We start from the raw sequence: 15,608 nt of genomic DNA, 5'->3' as shown, positions 1-15,608 counted from the left end.
CCACGGTCTCTTCTCTTTTTGTGGCGATCACATCGATAACCTGAGTCATGCTTATGGTCATCGTCTACATTGTCACTGCATGGGCGTGGCTTCCGCACGTTGTCTTCTCCATCAGCCCAACTATTGGCAATCTCCATAAGCTTGGTAATAGTCTTCGCCTTCTTTCGGCCAAGTTCTTTGATATAGGATTCTCGCCGGATGCTGTCACTGAAGCCATCGATCACCCTGTCGATGGAGACATCTTCAGAAGCATTTTGAAGTTTAGTAAAATTTCCAATGTACGCGCGCATTCATTCCTTCGGCTTCTGATGGCAGTGGCGCAATTCTTCGATTCCAACGGGCCTCCTGTATGTGGCCTAGAAATTCTGGACGAAAGCATCGATCAGATCTTCCCAGGACCTGATGGATCCCTTCGGCAGACCTCTTAGCCATGCTCGTGCCGAATCTTTCAGGTAGAGCTATAAGCATTGCATTTCCGCTATTTTGTTTCCCTTGTATAAGATCACAGTTTGCAGATAATCGTCTATCCAGGACCTCGACTCCTATTGACCATCAAATTTGGCAGCATCGGTAGGGGTAGGCTTGAATCTTTTCAATGGCATCGCCTCCCGAATCCTATGGCTTAGAAAATCTGCACCCCGAAGTTCACCATCGTACTCCTGGGTTTCTTCGGAATCGCCGCTGTCATAGCCTTCCCTTGTAGCATGCCGGCGGCAGGCTTTGTCGATCTTACCCTGTGTAATATCGTCGCGGGCATCTTTCGAATGATGCTTAGATCCACTGCCTTGATGCGTAGTTTTCTCCTTCCTAGGGGTGAGTTTATCCCCGAGGATCGCGAGGCTTTCCAAAGTGCCCCGATGATCTTGCGCCATTGGATCGTTGGGTGTTGGCTGGTGGTTGATCAAATAAGATGCAAGATTAGTTGTTGCCCTTTCGATGGTTTTTGGCCTAACCATGCCTGCGGTGTCCATAGTCATGAAAGAGTTGGAGAGATTCGAAGTGATCTCCCTTGCATCGGCTTCTGAAAGGCGAGGAATTAGTGGCCGAAATCTCAATGGGCCTTGGTTGCTACAAGACGTGCTTCCATGCGAAGGCAACGCCCTTCGTCGCTCGCTTGATTGATCGGCTGCCTGCCGGTGTTGATTGAGGTCAGCTTGTTCATTTGCTAATCGAACCCAATTCTTCTCTAGAATACCGTGATACGCGTTGAGGGTTCCTGCCGAAGCTCCAGAGGGAATTCGAGTGTTATTGGCTATGGCACTACGAGCAATCTCCCACTCTTCCTTAGTGATGGTGTAAGCGCTATCGTCGTTGCTGGCGCTAGCTTCAACATTGCGGCGTCCGCCACGATTGACACGTGGGGTATATTCGCCTTCGGAGGGTTCGCCTCCGTTAACAGGGTTTAGGATAGCATAAATTTGGTGATGTGCCACTCTCCAGGTGGTTGCCCTGGCGATGCTGTCGATACTTTCTTCGTCGGAGGAGTACTTTGGCGCTGCAGATGAAAGGCGTGTCATCCGAGCCTAGCCCGTGCCTAGTGTCGCAGTTGAGGCAGTAGTACGATGTTAGATCCGATGATGCAGAATCGTTAGATCCAACAGACATAGATGACGTGGAACGGCGTGAAGATGTCGATGGCGAAGACGTTGGAGTCGATAGATCGACTGTGATCAGGGATGAAGCGGTCGATGCAACAGTCGATGAAGCCGCAGTTCTTGACGTGTTGGGGGCGAACGGATCAGGCAACCGAAGGATGCCCTCAGAGTCGACGCAGTAGTGAACGCTCCCGAACGTCATGTCTAACCCGCCGCGTAGGCATGAGAAAGCCGAATGCGACGAGTCGGTGTGTGGAGTAAACTGGAAGGACCCGAAACAAATCGAGTTCCTCGAGCTTGGCGATGAAGGAGCCGATGATGGTGTCGGCAATGCCAGTGAAGTCGTGGTCGACACGATCGGAGCAGCCGATGAAGTGCCTTGTACCAGCAGGTTTCCCACAGACGGCGCCAATTGACGAGGGTGCTCCTCGGCAATGCCCACCATGAGGTGCTTAGGGTTGACAGAATCCTACATGCTAGCACGAGACATCAGATACCAAACAAACGGGCAGAGAGATTTACCCAGGTTTGGGGCCCTCGATGAGGTAAAACCCTTACTTCCTGCTTGTCTGATCTTGATTACTGAATATATCGGGTTACAATGGGGTAGCCGATAGGTTGCTTTGGTTGACTCGCCGAGAGTCAAGGATTCTAGATTTCTAGCTCTAACCTTGCGGTGGTTCTACGTATTGAAGTTGTGTCTCGACAGCCCTCTCCTGTCCTTTATATAGCAGGCCATGTCCCGAGAGTCTTGCCCGAGCTCGACTAGGTGTGGGGCCCCGGACTAGCTATCCGAAACACCCGTTATGCATACACATTCACGATCCCATGATCAGTGTGTCGTGAAAGCATAACTGAACTGGTATCAAATACATCATCCATTACAGTACCGAATAAAAAGATTACAGTAGGTCACATGACCAATACTTACATAAGATCTGCAATGGCAGGAGATCAACAATCACACAGCGGAAATACTTCAGACGGAAGCATTCGCATAGCCCATGTCATGCCATAACCCTACAGGCAACTGACTGGGAAGACGTGCCTAGCTCGCATAGACGTCGTCGACTCCTTCTTTATCTGTCGGATTCCACCAAGTCTGGCCAAGTAAATAGCCAGGGACAAAGCCATGAGTACATTATGAATTGTACTCGCAAACCACCTTAGAGAGAAGTAAAGGATATGCAATTTGGCAGTAGCAAGGAACAGGCACTATTCTAGGGTTACAAGGAGTGAGAGGTGGTTCCTCTCGAGAGTATGACATCTCTATATCTTTGTTGAAAACCTTTTTGAAAGCAAGTTTCTTTCGAAGACTAATAGGTACGGGCGACCCATTTTCCTTTCCGGCCATCTCAGTATGACCAAAACAACTTTTCCAACTTTCCACCGTACCTCCCAGGAACATTTCCACCAGTCCCACTGGTATCCTTTTCCAAACCCTTTGGAAAACATTTTTATAAACCAAAACTTTCTTTAATGCCAAGCAGCTTCCATTCCCACGTCCATAACCGTGGACACGGCTATTCGAATAGATTTACACTCTGCAGAGGTTGTACACTTTCCCCACAAGATCCGATAAATCCGCCGGGATCATCCCTGGTTCACCAAGCGTCAAAACGCGAGGCTCGGATAACCGATCGCAGTTTTTCGCTTGCTCGCCTTAGCCTAAGACATGCCGAATGAGTTGTACCTCCCAACACCAGAGTCCGGGATGCCGTTTACCCAGGAATTGCAAAGTCCCCGACACCCGACCCTCCGGAATGCCCTCCAACCACTTCGGCATCTTTCAATGGGAGCTCATAAGTTGTACCCCGCGTACCTGAAAAGGCAAATGGGTTGCGTCCCTTCTCATGGGAAGAACCCCGGTCGAAGCGTCCATGGTCGGACTGCCACTACACTTGCAGGACCCAAACTAAGGCGAGACAAACTACTACGCTGCGCCCCGTCCCACTAAAGGGTAATGTGGTTGTACTGGCTAGGTCCGGTTAGGTACTCAGTCACCAAAGTTTTTCGAAAACAATTTTATCCACTTGCCTCCAGCAATTTTTCTTCCCAAAAACCTTTTCCTTTTCATAAACTCACACTTGGGCAGGGCTACCCCATTCCAAGGTTTTCGAAACACTTCTTTCTTGAAAACATTTTCACAAACCTTTTTAAAGAGGCTCCCGACCTATAGTCCGACTTTTCTTTGAAAAGAGGCGACAAGGATGATAAGGTGTTAAGCACCATATCACTAACATATATGTGTTTATTGGGTATCAACGAGGGATGCACCCGTAAGGGTGGAATAATAAAACTCCGTGTGGCAATAACCACCCACATAAATAAATAAAATCATGCAATTTATAAAGCTGCTAATAATGCAAGAGTAAGATAATTAGGATGAGATATGCATCAATAGGTGGCTTGCCTTGATTAGCAATGTGTCCCTGGACTTTCTCTTCGAAATCCTCGAAATGATCCTTCTCTTCTTCATCAGTGGCGTTCGTATCTATCGTCGCAAAATAAAAGAACACACAATCACCATACAAGACACAACCATACAAGTAAAAATTCTAACAACATTTATTATAATGAAATCAGTGGGTATTCCAAGCACTAATAAGTGCACAGTACCCCTAGTTATTTTCTAGCACCTTTCATCTCAAGAAAACCATTTTATTTGTTCATAAAAGGAAAGAACCTTAAAATTATCCACTTCCTCTCTGCTTACCACCAAGGCCTAAACTTGGTATGCCAAGGTAGGTAATGACACAGGGAAATACTATAAAGTGGTTTGGTGTCAAATTTAAATATATAATATCTTTAACCATTTTTACAAAAGCGAGGAACAATTAGCTTCCCTTTTAGGCTCACAGAACACAAATGAATTAAGGCAAACAATCTGTACATCCCTGGATAGACAACTAAATAAGGATTCCAGAAAAATCGGATTCACTCCATTTCGATTTACAGATTATTTATAATAATTAATTTACTGTTTAGGGCTCAGTTTTGGTAAATAAATTTACATATATTCTCAGAAGCTTATAAAACATTTTATCTGGATAAGTTGATAAATAAGATATACTGGTTCTTATAAAATTGGTTTCGTGCGAAAAGTCTATTTTTGATGTCCCTCAATAATTTTCTCAAGTCAGATTTGAGCAGAAAAGGTTCTCTGGTTCATTTGCAAACTGGCAAGGTACGTGCGTTTTCACTTATGCCAAAAGGCGGAGAATACAGAGGTGTATTCAAGGCAATTTAGTTTGCTAAAAAAAAAAAAGGTACGTGCCCTAAAACTTTTTATATTGAATTTACATTGCTATTGCATGACTCCCGCACTTTATTTCCTGAGAGAGATGCAGAGCAGATCTGGGATTAAAACCAGTTTCCAATGATGGAAAACTCTAGGAATTTTAGATCTGCTGATTTAGGTATTTACAAAATAATATTTGGTGGATTTAAACCTGAACTAGATCTGGCAGCACAGGATTTCTATTCCCAGATAAGAAAAACGAAACGGGCCGAAGGGCCGGGACGAGGCGGATCAGCGCCGGCTCGCTTGGCTCAGCGCAGTGCTGGGATGACCCATTTTGCTACCTGCGGCCATGCACCATGCATTTGCATGCAGCGGCAGGATCGTGATAGCTACGAATGAAAGCTACCTGGATGCGTCCTTCGGGGACTACCAATGAACGTCAGCGTCGCGGTGATAGCTACGACGGAGGGAGACGGGGTTCTCACCGGCGGTGGTCGAAGCTCGAAGATGATGGAGGTCGCCGCTGAAGGATTCGGCGGAGGCTGCGCGGCTCAGTCGGCGACGCGCGCATGCAGTGACGGAGAAGGATCAACGGCTCACCGAGGGAGGTTCTGCGGCGGTTCAGGGAGGACGCGGAGGAGGAGCGGCGGGTCAGGCAACGCAGGGGAGCGACGCGGCATGCCGACGAGATGTTCCCTGGCCGGCACGGACGGAACTCCGTCGACAGCGACATGCACGGAGGATACGAGCTCGGCGGTGACGAAGGCGAGGCCGGGGATGGTGCGGCGGGAGAGCAGAGGCTCGCTTCACTCAGCTCGGCCATGCAGGGGCGGCTTCCCGGACGTCGACGCAGACGAGACGGCTCCGCGGCGAGGACCGGCACGATGAGGAAGTAGCGGCGCTGCCGCGAAGCAGGGAGCGGAGGGAGGTGGAGGCTCACCGCGGAGGGACCTGAGCAACGAAGTTCAGGCGGAGGGGCTCCTGGCGCGCTATCCTGGCGCCAGAGATGCACAGGCCGAGCTCCATTCTCTCGCGTGGACGGGGACACGTTCCTCGACCGCACGGGAAGATGCCCGACGCCGGTGACCTCGCACTGGTTCCTGGCAACAAAAAGGGGGCGGTTCAACTAGAGGGATATATCAGCGTCGAAGGGAACAAAGAGAAAGGGCGGAGGAGTGGTGGCAGCCGCTGCCACGACGTGTACGGCGACATGCATGCAGGACGCCGCTCGGTCTGCTCCGCCGGCGAGGAAAGAAGGGAGCAGGGCTCCTCCTTCCGCTGCTCTGAGAGATGAAGTGAGGTGAGGTGAGAGGGAGTGAGGCCCGGGGACGGTGTATATGGTCTTAGGTTCGGTTTCAATAGGATGAGGACATGGTGCACCGCGACGGGGCGTGCACCGCGTCCATGGCGAGGGTGGCGTCCATGGCGAGGTTCGTTTCTTTGCTCGGGACGAGACTCCACAGCGCTTGCACGCCAAGTGTTCGACGAGCGTCGGCGTCCAGGGCGCGGTCGATAGCTGCCAGGAGGAAGGGGACAAGGGAGAGAGTCCATGCTGGTTCGTTCAGGGACATCAAGGAGAGGCTGGTGGCGAGGTAGCTTCGTCAGAGGTGGTGGTTTTGAAAACCAACCATGCCATCGGTGCTCAAGGGCACATGAGAGAGAGAAGAGGGGTAGGGCTAGCTGGGCGGTTTTCAAAGTGTGCTTGTGGTGCGGGAGGGGGTCTAAGTCCAATGCAGCAACAATTTGGAGCAGGACATGAGAGAGGAAAAAGAGGAGAGAGAGGGGAGTGATGGTGCTCGGGTGTCATGCATGGCATGCAATGCATGGCCGGCCCTCCTCTTTGCCAAGCACAAGAAGACAATGGGATGGCGTTGAGGATTAGGTGTGCTCCAATCTGATCTATAGAAATAGAGTTTGAGTTGGGTGAGGTGGTGCATGGCATATGGCCGGCTCACATTTGCCAAATAAAAAGGGAATAGCATGTCCAAGTGATAATAGATCAAGATCTAGTGTAGGTGAGGAAGGTCACTTGGTTTCAAGATGAGGAATGGTTGGAGAAATAAAAACTTAGAGGTAGATTGATATCCAAGATGGCGGTGTCATGAAACAACCCATTTTCACTTACATAAGATGGAGATGGCATATGGTTGCTTTGAAAAAAATGATGAGGCTAAGAATGGATTCGAGAAGGTTTTATTTTTTTAGGGAGGAGCATTTGATGTCCAAGGGTAGCTATTTTAATTTTGGACATATGAAAAATTAGATTGAATCACTTCCTATGGCTAGTTTGAAAGAAACTTATTTGAAATAGATTTTCAAATTTTTTTGAAAACAAAAGGATACCAAGGGTTTAAAATATTATGCTTGCATAGAGGGTTTTCTCAATCATAAAATAAGCATCAAATGAAAGAATTATCATAAGCCCTATAAACAAGTATTTTGTTAAAAGAAAAATAATAATTAAGGAAATATATTTCTAGAAACCATTATGGATGGAAGTAGGGTGATGTAAGATAGCACTCACATTGCATTTTTAATTTGAGAAAATAATTTGAAAAGCTTTCATAAAACTAGAAGTAGCTTTGTAGTGAGAAATAGAGATGGTTTTTAAAATAGGGTTTTGGGTAAAACAATTTTGGGAAAATATTTTCTCAAGGGTAGATGATTACTACATAATGTATCCATCATATCCACTCTTGGTTTTGTAAAGATTAAAGTTGAATTTTTAAGAAAAAAAAAGACTAGAGTGGGAGAAAGGATCTAGAGTTTAAACATTCGATAGGGTATAATATCCAGATGAAAATATGGGTTGCAAAGATAGCATGAGACATGCGAGACACTGGAGTTGTAAAGGAAGTTGTATAGATGAGATCCATGCCTTGATTTCTCCTATAACCTCGTGGGTGATTAAGGATCATCTGCCAAAGTTTGAATCTTTTAAGCCTGCCAAAACATCCTATTGACTTGGCTTCAAAATCATCAAGGAAAAGTGGGTAGATGGGTGATCTGGCCCAAGGCATTGGTAGGGTTGGGATGTGCACATGAAGGGGTAGATCAAGGGATAAGGGCATTGCCTCAGATGGCAAAGGAGGAATATAGCTAGAGGCTCAAAGATTGAATCTGATAACTGTTTTAGGACTTAGTCAAGTTTGGAGTTGTTCCAAAGTTGATGCCTAGAGTACAAGGCATAGGTGGATTAGAGAATAGATAATCACCATTCTGGAATCAAGGATAGGTTGAGCTAGATTATATCCCAAGGATGAATTTTTAAGTTGACCCACTCATATTTCCACAAGTGGAAAGGTTTGAATTGGAGTAGAGAAGATTGAATCCATATACATATGTGGACTAGCCAAGGCTTGGTTGTGAATAAGTGATATTGGAGTGTCAAGAAAATTTTAAACCAGCACATCAAGACAACTCATCAATAAGCAAAACAAGACAGTTCATCTACAAGCAGATCAACACAATACATCGTTAGAGAAAGTTTTTGTTCCCCCTGATTTTTGCATTCTGGACACTAAACAAGGTTGCAAAAGTTGGGGTGTTACACTAGGTTACAACGAAATCCATTTTAGTCTTTCCTTGTACGGTGTCTTCTTGTCTTGTTCATCAAGAATCCATCTTCTAGTAGGTGCCCTTTGCTAGAACCGATGTATGGGCCCACCTTGGCTGTTGGTCAATCTTCGTGGGCCCCTAGTTGGGCCAAAGGAGGTAGACTAATGTCAGGTACCCGAAGGGTAATGCCCACATCAATGCATATGGCCAAAAAAGTAAAAATAAAAAGTATCCAACCACAAGGATCAATCACTCGCAAGAGCCGGGCCCAAACCACCTCAAGACAAACCTGGAATACAAAAGAGGTTCTTCAAAAGTGACACCTCGAAGAAAGGGACATTTCATAAGTTTTATCGTCATCGAATCAAAGGTTCTAGGTTTTCACCTAGCCACCTAGGATAAATCTGAAATCTCCATACAGTGCCTTCAAGAGGGATATCGCCACTACCATGTACAATCAATGAAGGCTAGATCTAGAACTTTTCACTCTAGATATTGAGACTCTGTACTCGAAAAGCATCACATGAACCGCAGTTCCCAAGTATTGCCACCCCTACCGAGTCCGCGGGTGCAAAGCACTAATCTCTAGGATCACATGCTCATGTACGATTTGGACAGAAAAATCGTTGTGTAACAGTCATTCCCACACAATAACCTATGAAGCAATGTCTTCTTCACATCCAAGACTCCACTTATGCTAGTACTAAGCAGTCTCTCACTCAAAGCCATCGTATGGTAGAGGTATATCGGAAAAGTGTAAAATCACCTATGCCAAAATCCACCCTAGCATTCGTTCGTTGTCTTAGCTCCTTACGTCTCGAGATAAAACTTTAGAAGATCAAACCTACAAAATATTAAATAGGGTCGAATATTTTTGAAAAGTCACACATATCATCCTACAATGAGACCATCAAAAACAATGTGACCTGGAACACACACCTCCCATAGCAGATTATTAAATCGATGTTTTGAAAAGGACCGACATACAAGAACATCACACGAAAATTCTTTTAAAAAAAGAACATCACGAGAACAAAGGTGTGAGACTAAAGAACCAGGAGCCAAAACAAACATATCACAAGAGATAAAACATGCCAAGACACTGAAGAACAAACCACTGGATCAAGAGATGTCAATGCTTGAGATGCAAACACCACTAGCTCATTAGCATTGGTCAAGTGACGACCGCTCCAAGACGACTTGACGGGATCAAAAGATGGAGTTAGGAGGCTTTCATTTGACCCAACGCCGTCGACATCATTGAGACCCATGGAGAATTTACATGAAAAAATCTAAATTGCACCAATGAGACAAATCGAAAGATAAAACATCATATTTCTCACTCCCTCGCTCAGTAGGATCGGATCACTCCCGCCTAAAGGGGTTCGGTTCGTGGGCTGGACCCAATATATAAGCTACGTTTTATTTTCATGTTTTTTTTGCTTTACCTATTTTCTCCGTGTTCCATGTTTTATTTTTTCTCGCTTCTTTTTTATTTCCATTATTCTCTCTATTTTTTCCTTTTGAGTTTCTTCTTTGTTTATTTGTAGAAATCATTTTTTTGGAAAAGAATATATTTTGAAAAGAGTCCATGTAGAAAACATTCACGAATTCAAAATATGTTGGGTTCAAAGAAAGTATCATTTATGAATTCAAAAAAGTATGCGCGGTTAGAAAAAAATGTTCACGGGTTTTAAAAAAGTATTCAGAAAATTACTCAGGAATTCAAATAGGAGTATTCTCATGGGTTTGAATATGTTCACGGCCCAAAAATATTTCCCATTATTATTATGTGTAAAAATAATTAGGCATTTTACAATTTATCAAATGTAATAAATACATAAAAACAAATCTTTATTATTGGGCCACACGACCCATTTGCAATGTTCATCGGTCGTCGGCCCCTTATCTCTGCGTCAGGCAAGTTGGGCCATCGCCCCTATTGATTAGGATCTTGGCCATGTCGTAGCAGCGAATTTCCAACCCTAAAAAAAGCAGAGAATTTCCAACCGGATACCTGATTTTGCGTCCACATAACAACATGAGCATGAGACGACGGGGAGTTGTTGCAGGTTGCTTCCTCCCCGAACGGTGGCGGTCACACTCAAACCATGACCCGATGAGCTGCCGGCGCTCCAATATTCTAGAGCGGCTGGCCAACATTCTAGAGCGGCTGGCCAACCACTAGCGCGCTACCCAGCCACTGATCGCATAAACCAGCGACCCTGTCCGCTCAAAGCAAAACCCAGTCGACGAATCCATCCCTGCAGACTGCCGTGTCTCTGCGATCTCAGCGTGGTTGCAATGGACATCAGCACGGGCGGTGGTATGCGACGTGTCGCGGCGGTCTTGCTGCTCGTTGGATCGGCGGTGATCGCTGCCGGCGGCGGCGTGGGCAGGCCCTGCTTCGACGCGTGCTTCGACCAGTGCGTGCCGCGGGAGGAGTTCTGGTTCTGCCAGTTCTCCTGCTACCACAGATGTTCCGGCGGCCCTGCGGCGGCGGCGACGTCTCGCAGCGGAGGAGATTGCGAGCACTCGTGCGTCCTGTCCATGTGCGGCCAACTCCACCCGGACAGCAAGATGATGGCGGTGTGCCGGGACACGTGCCAAAAGAGCTATGTAGCGGAGGGATGCAGGGGGGCGAGCAGCACAAGATCGGCCATGTGATACCGAATGGTTGATGCCAAGCTAGGCTTAGCTCAGGGATCGAGAGTTCGAAAGCTATGTTTTCTAGAATTTAGAGATAGATTAGGTAGAAAATGGGATCTACAACGGAGTAGCAAATGCAAGATATTCCATCATTGTGAGTTTTTCAATTTTGTACCAAAGGGTACACCGAATTAGTATATCTATCCTTCCCATCACATAAATCAATCTAGTTTTGCATCGTTTCGAAACACCAATTCCTTTTGTAGCAAGTTCAACTTATATAAATTGCAGTATTAGTAACAAAAATAGTCATCTTTGACACTTACAAGTATAACTTTACATATGGTCCGATAAAACTAAAGGAACGTTATAAAATGCGAAGAACATGATACGAACGAGTTGGCAACTATTAGATTTTAAAAGCAACGGCTATTGACAATTGTCCATATGCCACGTGGCAACTCCTAACCGATCCACTCTGAAATACGTTCACTCAATATTCACATCCTAACAAGTGTTGAAAAAATATTTTTTATCTAAATGTCCTTACATCAACTGTCTAGATCATTGACTTACAAAAATCCCATATCCAATTAACATATAGTTTTTATATTTAAATCAAGTACAACTACCCAAGATGGATTAATAAAAGAGAAAAGTAAGGAAAAAAAATGCGTACCTATAAAACTCTGAGTATCATGTGCAAAGATGCTAGTCAATGTCAGTTGTCAGCATGTGTTCATGGCATGTGTGTCAACTCACATGGATCTCGTTACGTCCACTCCAATTGACCAATTTCACCACCATGTTGGTTGTTGGTGTGACGTAAGAGGCGCACACGATGTTTGCTAATTACTTCCTCCGTCCACTAATATAATGTGTTATAGGGTTCCCCCTATGAAAATGCATGTGTTTACACGTGTTTTAGTGTGTAGGAAAGGCATTGATCATATATCACTAGAAGCAGTCCAGAACTTCAGATGCATATAGCGCTATTCGACGTGAAAAACACATCCAAGTAGCATAAACTAAACATGTTTCTTAAAAAAATGGTAAACATAGAAGGTATAGTTATCTAATGTTTAGTTATACTGACGAATTAATAAAAGTGAGTCACGTGTGACATTTGTTTGTAAACCAACCACAGAGGCATAGACCTTACATTTTTATGTACAATGGAACTATGGAAGTTATATATTTTCATTTGAAATATTAGTATGAAGAGTTTGTTATCGACTGTGTTGTGAACTTTGTGAATATATTTGAATGGTTCATTTTAAATAATTAAGAATATCAAAACCTACGAATTTTCTTCAAATTTACAAACTACAAAGTTGTATACATAAACTATACCTCAATGATCCATATAATTGTATATGTAAATTATAGACTTCTTGTGCTTGAAATATGTTTATGTCTTGTTTGCATTAGTTACTCACGGTCGTCCGAGTAAAAAAAAATCAAGAAGGATGAGGTGGCAAAGAGTGGCAAATAAATTCATAAGATTACTTCTGTTGCACTTGCAATTTTACTAGTCACTGCAAGTATTCCGCATGTGCACAATGTTTTTTTCTGCATAATATGATAAACATGTTCGAGTAGCATCTACAAAATATCTCTCTTAATGAATGTCAAACATAGAAGGTATAGTTATCCAATATTTTCAAACATGTAGGTTCTTATTTGTGCACTTTTTAGCCTCGAATTGTAACTTAACATGCACTTTATTTTGGACGCCAATATTGAACGAATATTTTGCGAAGAGGATCAGTTAACAATGTGAGATCCTGACAATGTGAGATCCAGATAGTTGTCATCCATCATTGCTTCTAAAATCCAACAGTTGAAAACTCCTTCACTCTATGTTTTAAAAATCGAATGTTTGCTCTTTAGAAATTTCCTAAAGTTTATGCATAGTTAATCGTGCAAATCTGGCTCTCAAATGTGCAATTTAGTATGCTTCGTCTTTTTGCAATCACCCCTCCTAGGAATTCCTTTATTTTCTCTCCAAATTTCCCTAGCAAAAGTGTAGTTTTAAAGAGGCCTTATCCTGTTTGGGAATTATGCTTGGATCATATGAGAATGGCCAAGCAAAGTTACATACTGAAGATGTTAAAAAAGAAGCAACATACTGAAGTCTAATCCGTGCTTTGGAAATTTAATGGATCCGAGAAGCAAGTATGAACATTTTGCTAAAGAAGTAGTGGATCTCTTTTTCAAAAAAAAAAAGTAGTGGATCTACACGACTTTCCTTGCTAAAGGAGTAGTAAAAGATTTTGTTAGCCATGTTCTTTAGAGATGAGCATATGAACTGTTGAGAGAATGAAGGTTCGTTGATCGTCGTACAGTATTACTACCAAATAATACATTGAATACCACTATACCAGACTACTAATGGGTAGAACGTACGTTCTTTTTATACATAGCTAGGCAACACTGTATCGGAGATTCTCCGATCGAGGCTGATGATGTATCTGTCTTTTGTCTACGGCAAGTTAACAGATTTGTTCGAGCAGTTCAAGCCGCACACGAACTTAATAATTAAGCTGGCGATCGAAAAAAAAAAGGATTCATGCGCGACGCATGCGAAACTAACGCGAGCAAATTAAGCATGGAGGTACATCGTTGCCGGAAGCATGCTGCATCTCCAGGCCTAGCTCCAACCGATTCTGTTCACACTGTCTCGTGCACTCGATCTGCGTGCATGACGACGACACTCGGACACTGGTAGCGAACCGCAGCTGGCTAGCGAGAACATAACATAGGTACGCGCCCTATATATACCGCCATTCTTCTGCAAAGCCAGCCACACTCCATCGATCGATCTCCATCTCCACACACACACCCTCATCGGGGAAATCATGGTCTCCATGGCGGCGGCGGCCAAGATCGCCGTCCTCCTGGCCGTGGCGGCGCTCTTCGCCACAGCGGGGGCGGACGACCCGCAAGCCAAAAAAGAAGCAGGGTGCTGGCAGTGCTACTCAACATGCATGGACAAGTGCGACAGCTACCCCAACGCCCCTCTCCGCTCGGCCAACCGTACCGAACCTGCCGCCCACATAGCCGTCGACGACGGTGCAGCGGCCGCCACAGGCACCGCCCACTCTACCGATGGTGCTGTCGCCAATGTCTCCGACAGCTACGACGACAAGGGTGATGATGAGGACGAGGATGAGGATGACGATGACAAGGACAAGGACAAGGATAAAGACAAGGACAAGGACGACGACAAGGACGACGACAAGGATGATAAGAAGGATGACGACGATGAGGATGAAGATGAAGACGATGACGACGACGACAATAGCCACAGCAGCAACGGCGGCAAGGACTACTTCACGTGCAAGAAGAAGTGCATCGTGGACTGCTACAAAGACCTGCCGCCGGTGTGCTACAAGATGTGCATCGCAGAGACCTGCCTCAAGCTGCCGCCATGTACGTATCACTTCACTCTCCGAAGAAGCAGCATGCATTCGTCTTACTTACTTACTCGTACGTATAACCGGCATCACTCTGCCTTTGATTCACAGATAAACAGGGGGATTGCTTCAAAGCATGCGGGCACAAATGCTTCCACAACCACCCCGGGCCCAAACCGGGTCCACCTAAACCGAAGCCGAAGCCGAAGCCCACGCCGCCAAAGCCGAAGCCACCGACGCCGCCAAAGCCCACGCCGACCCCTACGCCGCCAAAGCCAACGCCAACGCCAACGCCCACTCCGCCGAAGCCAACCCCTCCGCAGAACCCGCCGTGCCCGAAGCGGTGCCCCCCGAGCCCGAAGCCGAAGCCCCCACCGAAGTATAGGCCGCCGTGCCCGCCAGCGGCCAAAAAAGCGCCGGAAGCTAAAGAAGGTTCCCACGTAAGTCTTCCGTGTGCCCGTCCCGGGGGGTGCCGGCCAGAGCAGGCAACCAACGACACCAGGAACGGCAACACCAACAACTGATCGATGGGTATACGCGGCCACGATCATGCGCACATACCATTTAAGTAGATGTCGCGAGGTATATAGCTCAAAGTATACGTAGAGCGAGTATGCATGGTTTGCCACACAAGGATATAGATTATTCTATAAGAGTACTTTATATATAGATGAACAAGAAGTAATCCAGCAGCTGTAAGCTGGGTATATAGATCATATATACAGGTATATATGTTACCAAATCCGATATGTCTATATATGTGTATGCACTATGCAATGAGAGATACTATGGGAATATACTGATCTCCTATTATACTATACACGTTCAGGTGTTTTTCCCTACTATTTGTTTAGCTTTGTTTCCGAGAATCTCTTGAATTCAGCTTACACATATATGTGCCTGCAGCTTGCATGCACGGTGATTGTTTTGTTGATTCTTTTCGCGAGGAAAATAGGAAACTATATTGATTATCCGGATATCAAGTAAAAATCTCGAGCGACCAATTGCTTTACACAGAGGGGGCAGCTAAGCGTCACACTGCGTGATGAAAATATTGTTTCCCATTCAGTATGAGCTGACCTACAGTGTTATGTTTGTCGCATGGATGACCTTTGGTCTTGGAAATCTGTCCCAATTCAACTG

General features: G+C 45.3%; 2 protein-coding genes across 2 annotated transcripts; one reads left to right on the top strand and one right to left on the bottom strand.

The window, feature by feature from the left end:
- Nucleotides 1–1,481: 1,481 nt before the first annotated feature.
- On the bottom strand, nucleotides 1,482–6,140 carry LOC139838521 (uncharacterized). Its single transcript, XM_071828259.1, has 3 exons — nucleotides 6,044–6,140; nucleotides 5,325–5,939; nucleotides 1,482–4,089 (listed from the first exon to the last, which is right to left on the bottom strand). The coding sequence occupies exons 1-3, from the start codon at nucleotides 6,049–6,051 to the stop codon at nucleotides 4,074–4,076; spliced, it is 639 nt and encodes a 212-aa protein (XP_071684360.1). The 5' UTR covers nucleotides 6,052–6,140; the 3' UTR covers nucleotides 1,482–4,073.
- A 7,729-nt stretch (nucleotides 6,141–13,869) lies between these two features.
- Nucleotides 13,870–15,283, top strand: LOC127338443 (uncharacterized). The gene is made up of 2 exons (XM_051364549.2): nucleotides 13,870–14,481; nucleotides 14,577–15,283. Exons 1-2 carry the CDS (start codon nucleotides 13,908–13,910, stop codon nucleotides 14,987–14,989), a joined length of 987 nt encoding a protein of 328 aa, XP_051220509.1. The 5' UTR covers nucleotides 13,870–13,907; the 3' UTR covers nucleotides 14,990–15,283.
- Nucleotides 15,284–15,608: the final 325 nt, after the last annotated feature.

The sequence above is a fragment of the Lolium perenne genome, chromosome 3, assembly GCF_019359855.2.
Source record: "Lolium perenne isolate Kyuss_39 chromosome 3, Kyuss_2.0, whole genome shotgun sequence".
Classification (NCBI taxonomy): domain Eukaryota; kingdom Viridiplantae; phylum Streptophyta; class Magnoliopsida; order Poales; family Poaceae; genus Lolium; species Lolium perenne.
The sequence above is the reverse complement of the archived record's forward strand: the minus strand, read 5'-3'. Positions and strand labels throughout refer to the sequence as shown.

Excerpts from the sequence above, each read along its gene's own strand:
- LOC127338443 (XM_051364549.2), top strand. The coding sequence starts at position 13,908 with ATGGTCTCCATGGCGGCGGCGGCCAAGATCGCCGTCCTCCTGGCCGTG. Across the intron at positions 14,482-14,576 it reads CTGCCTCAAGCTGCCGCCAT|ATAAACAGGGGGATTGCTTC; the intron begins GTACGTATCACT and ends TTTGATTCACAG.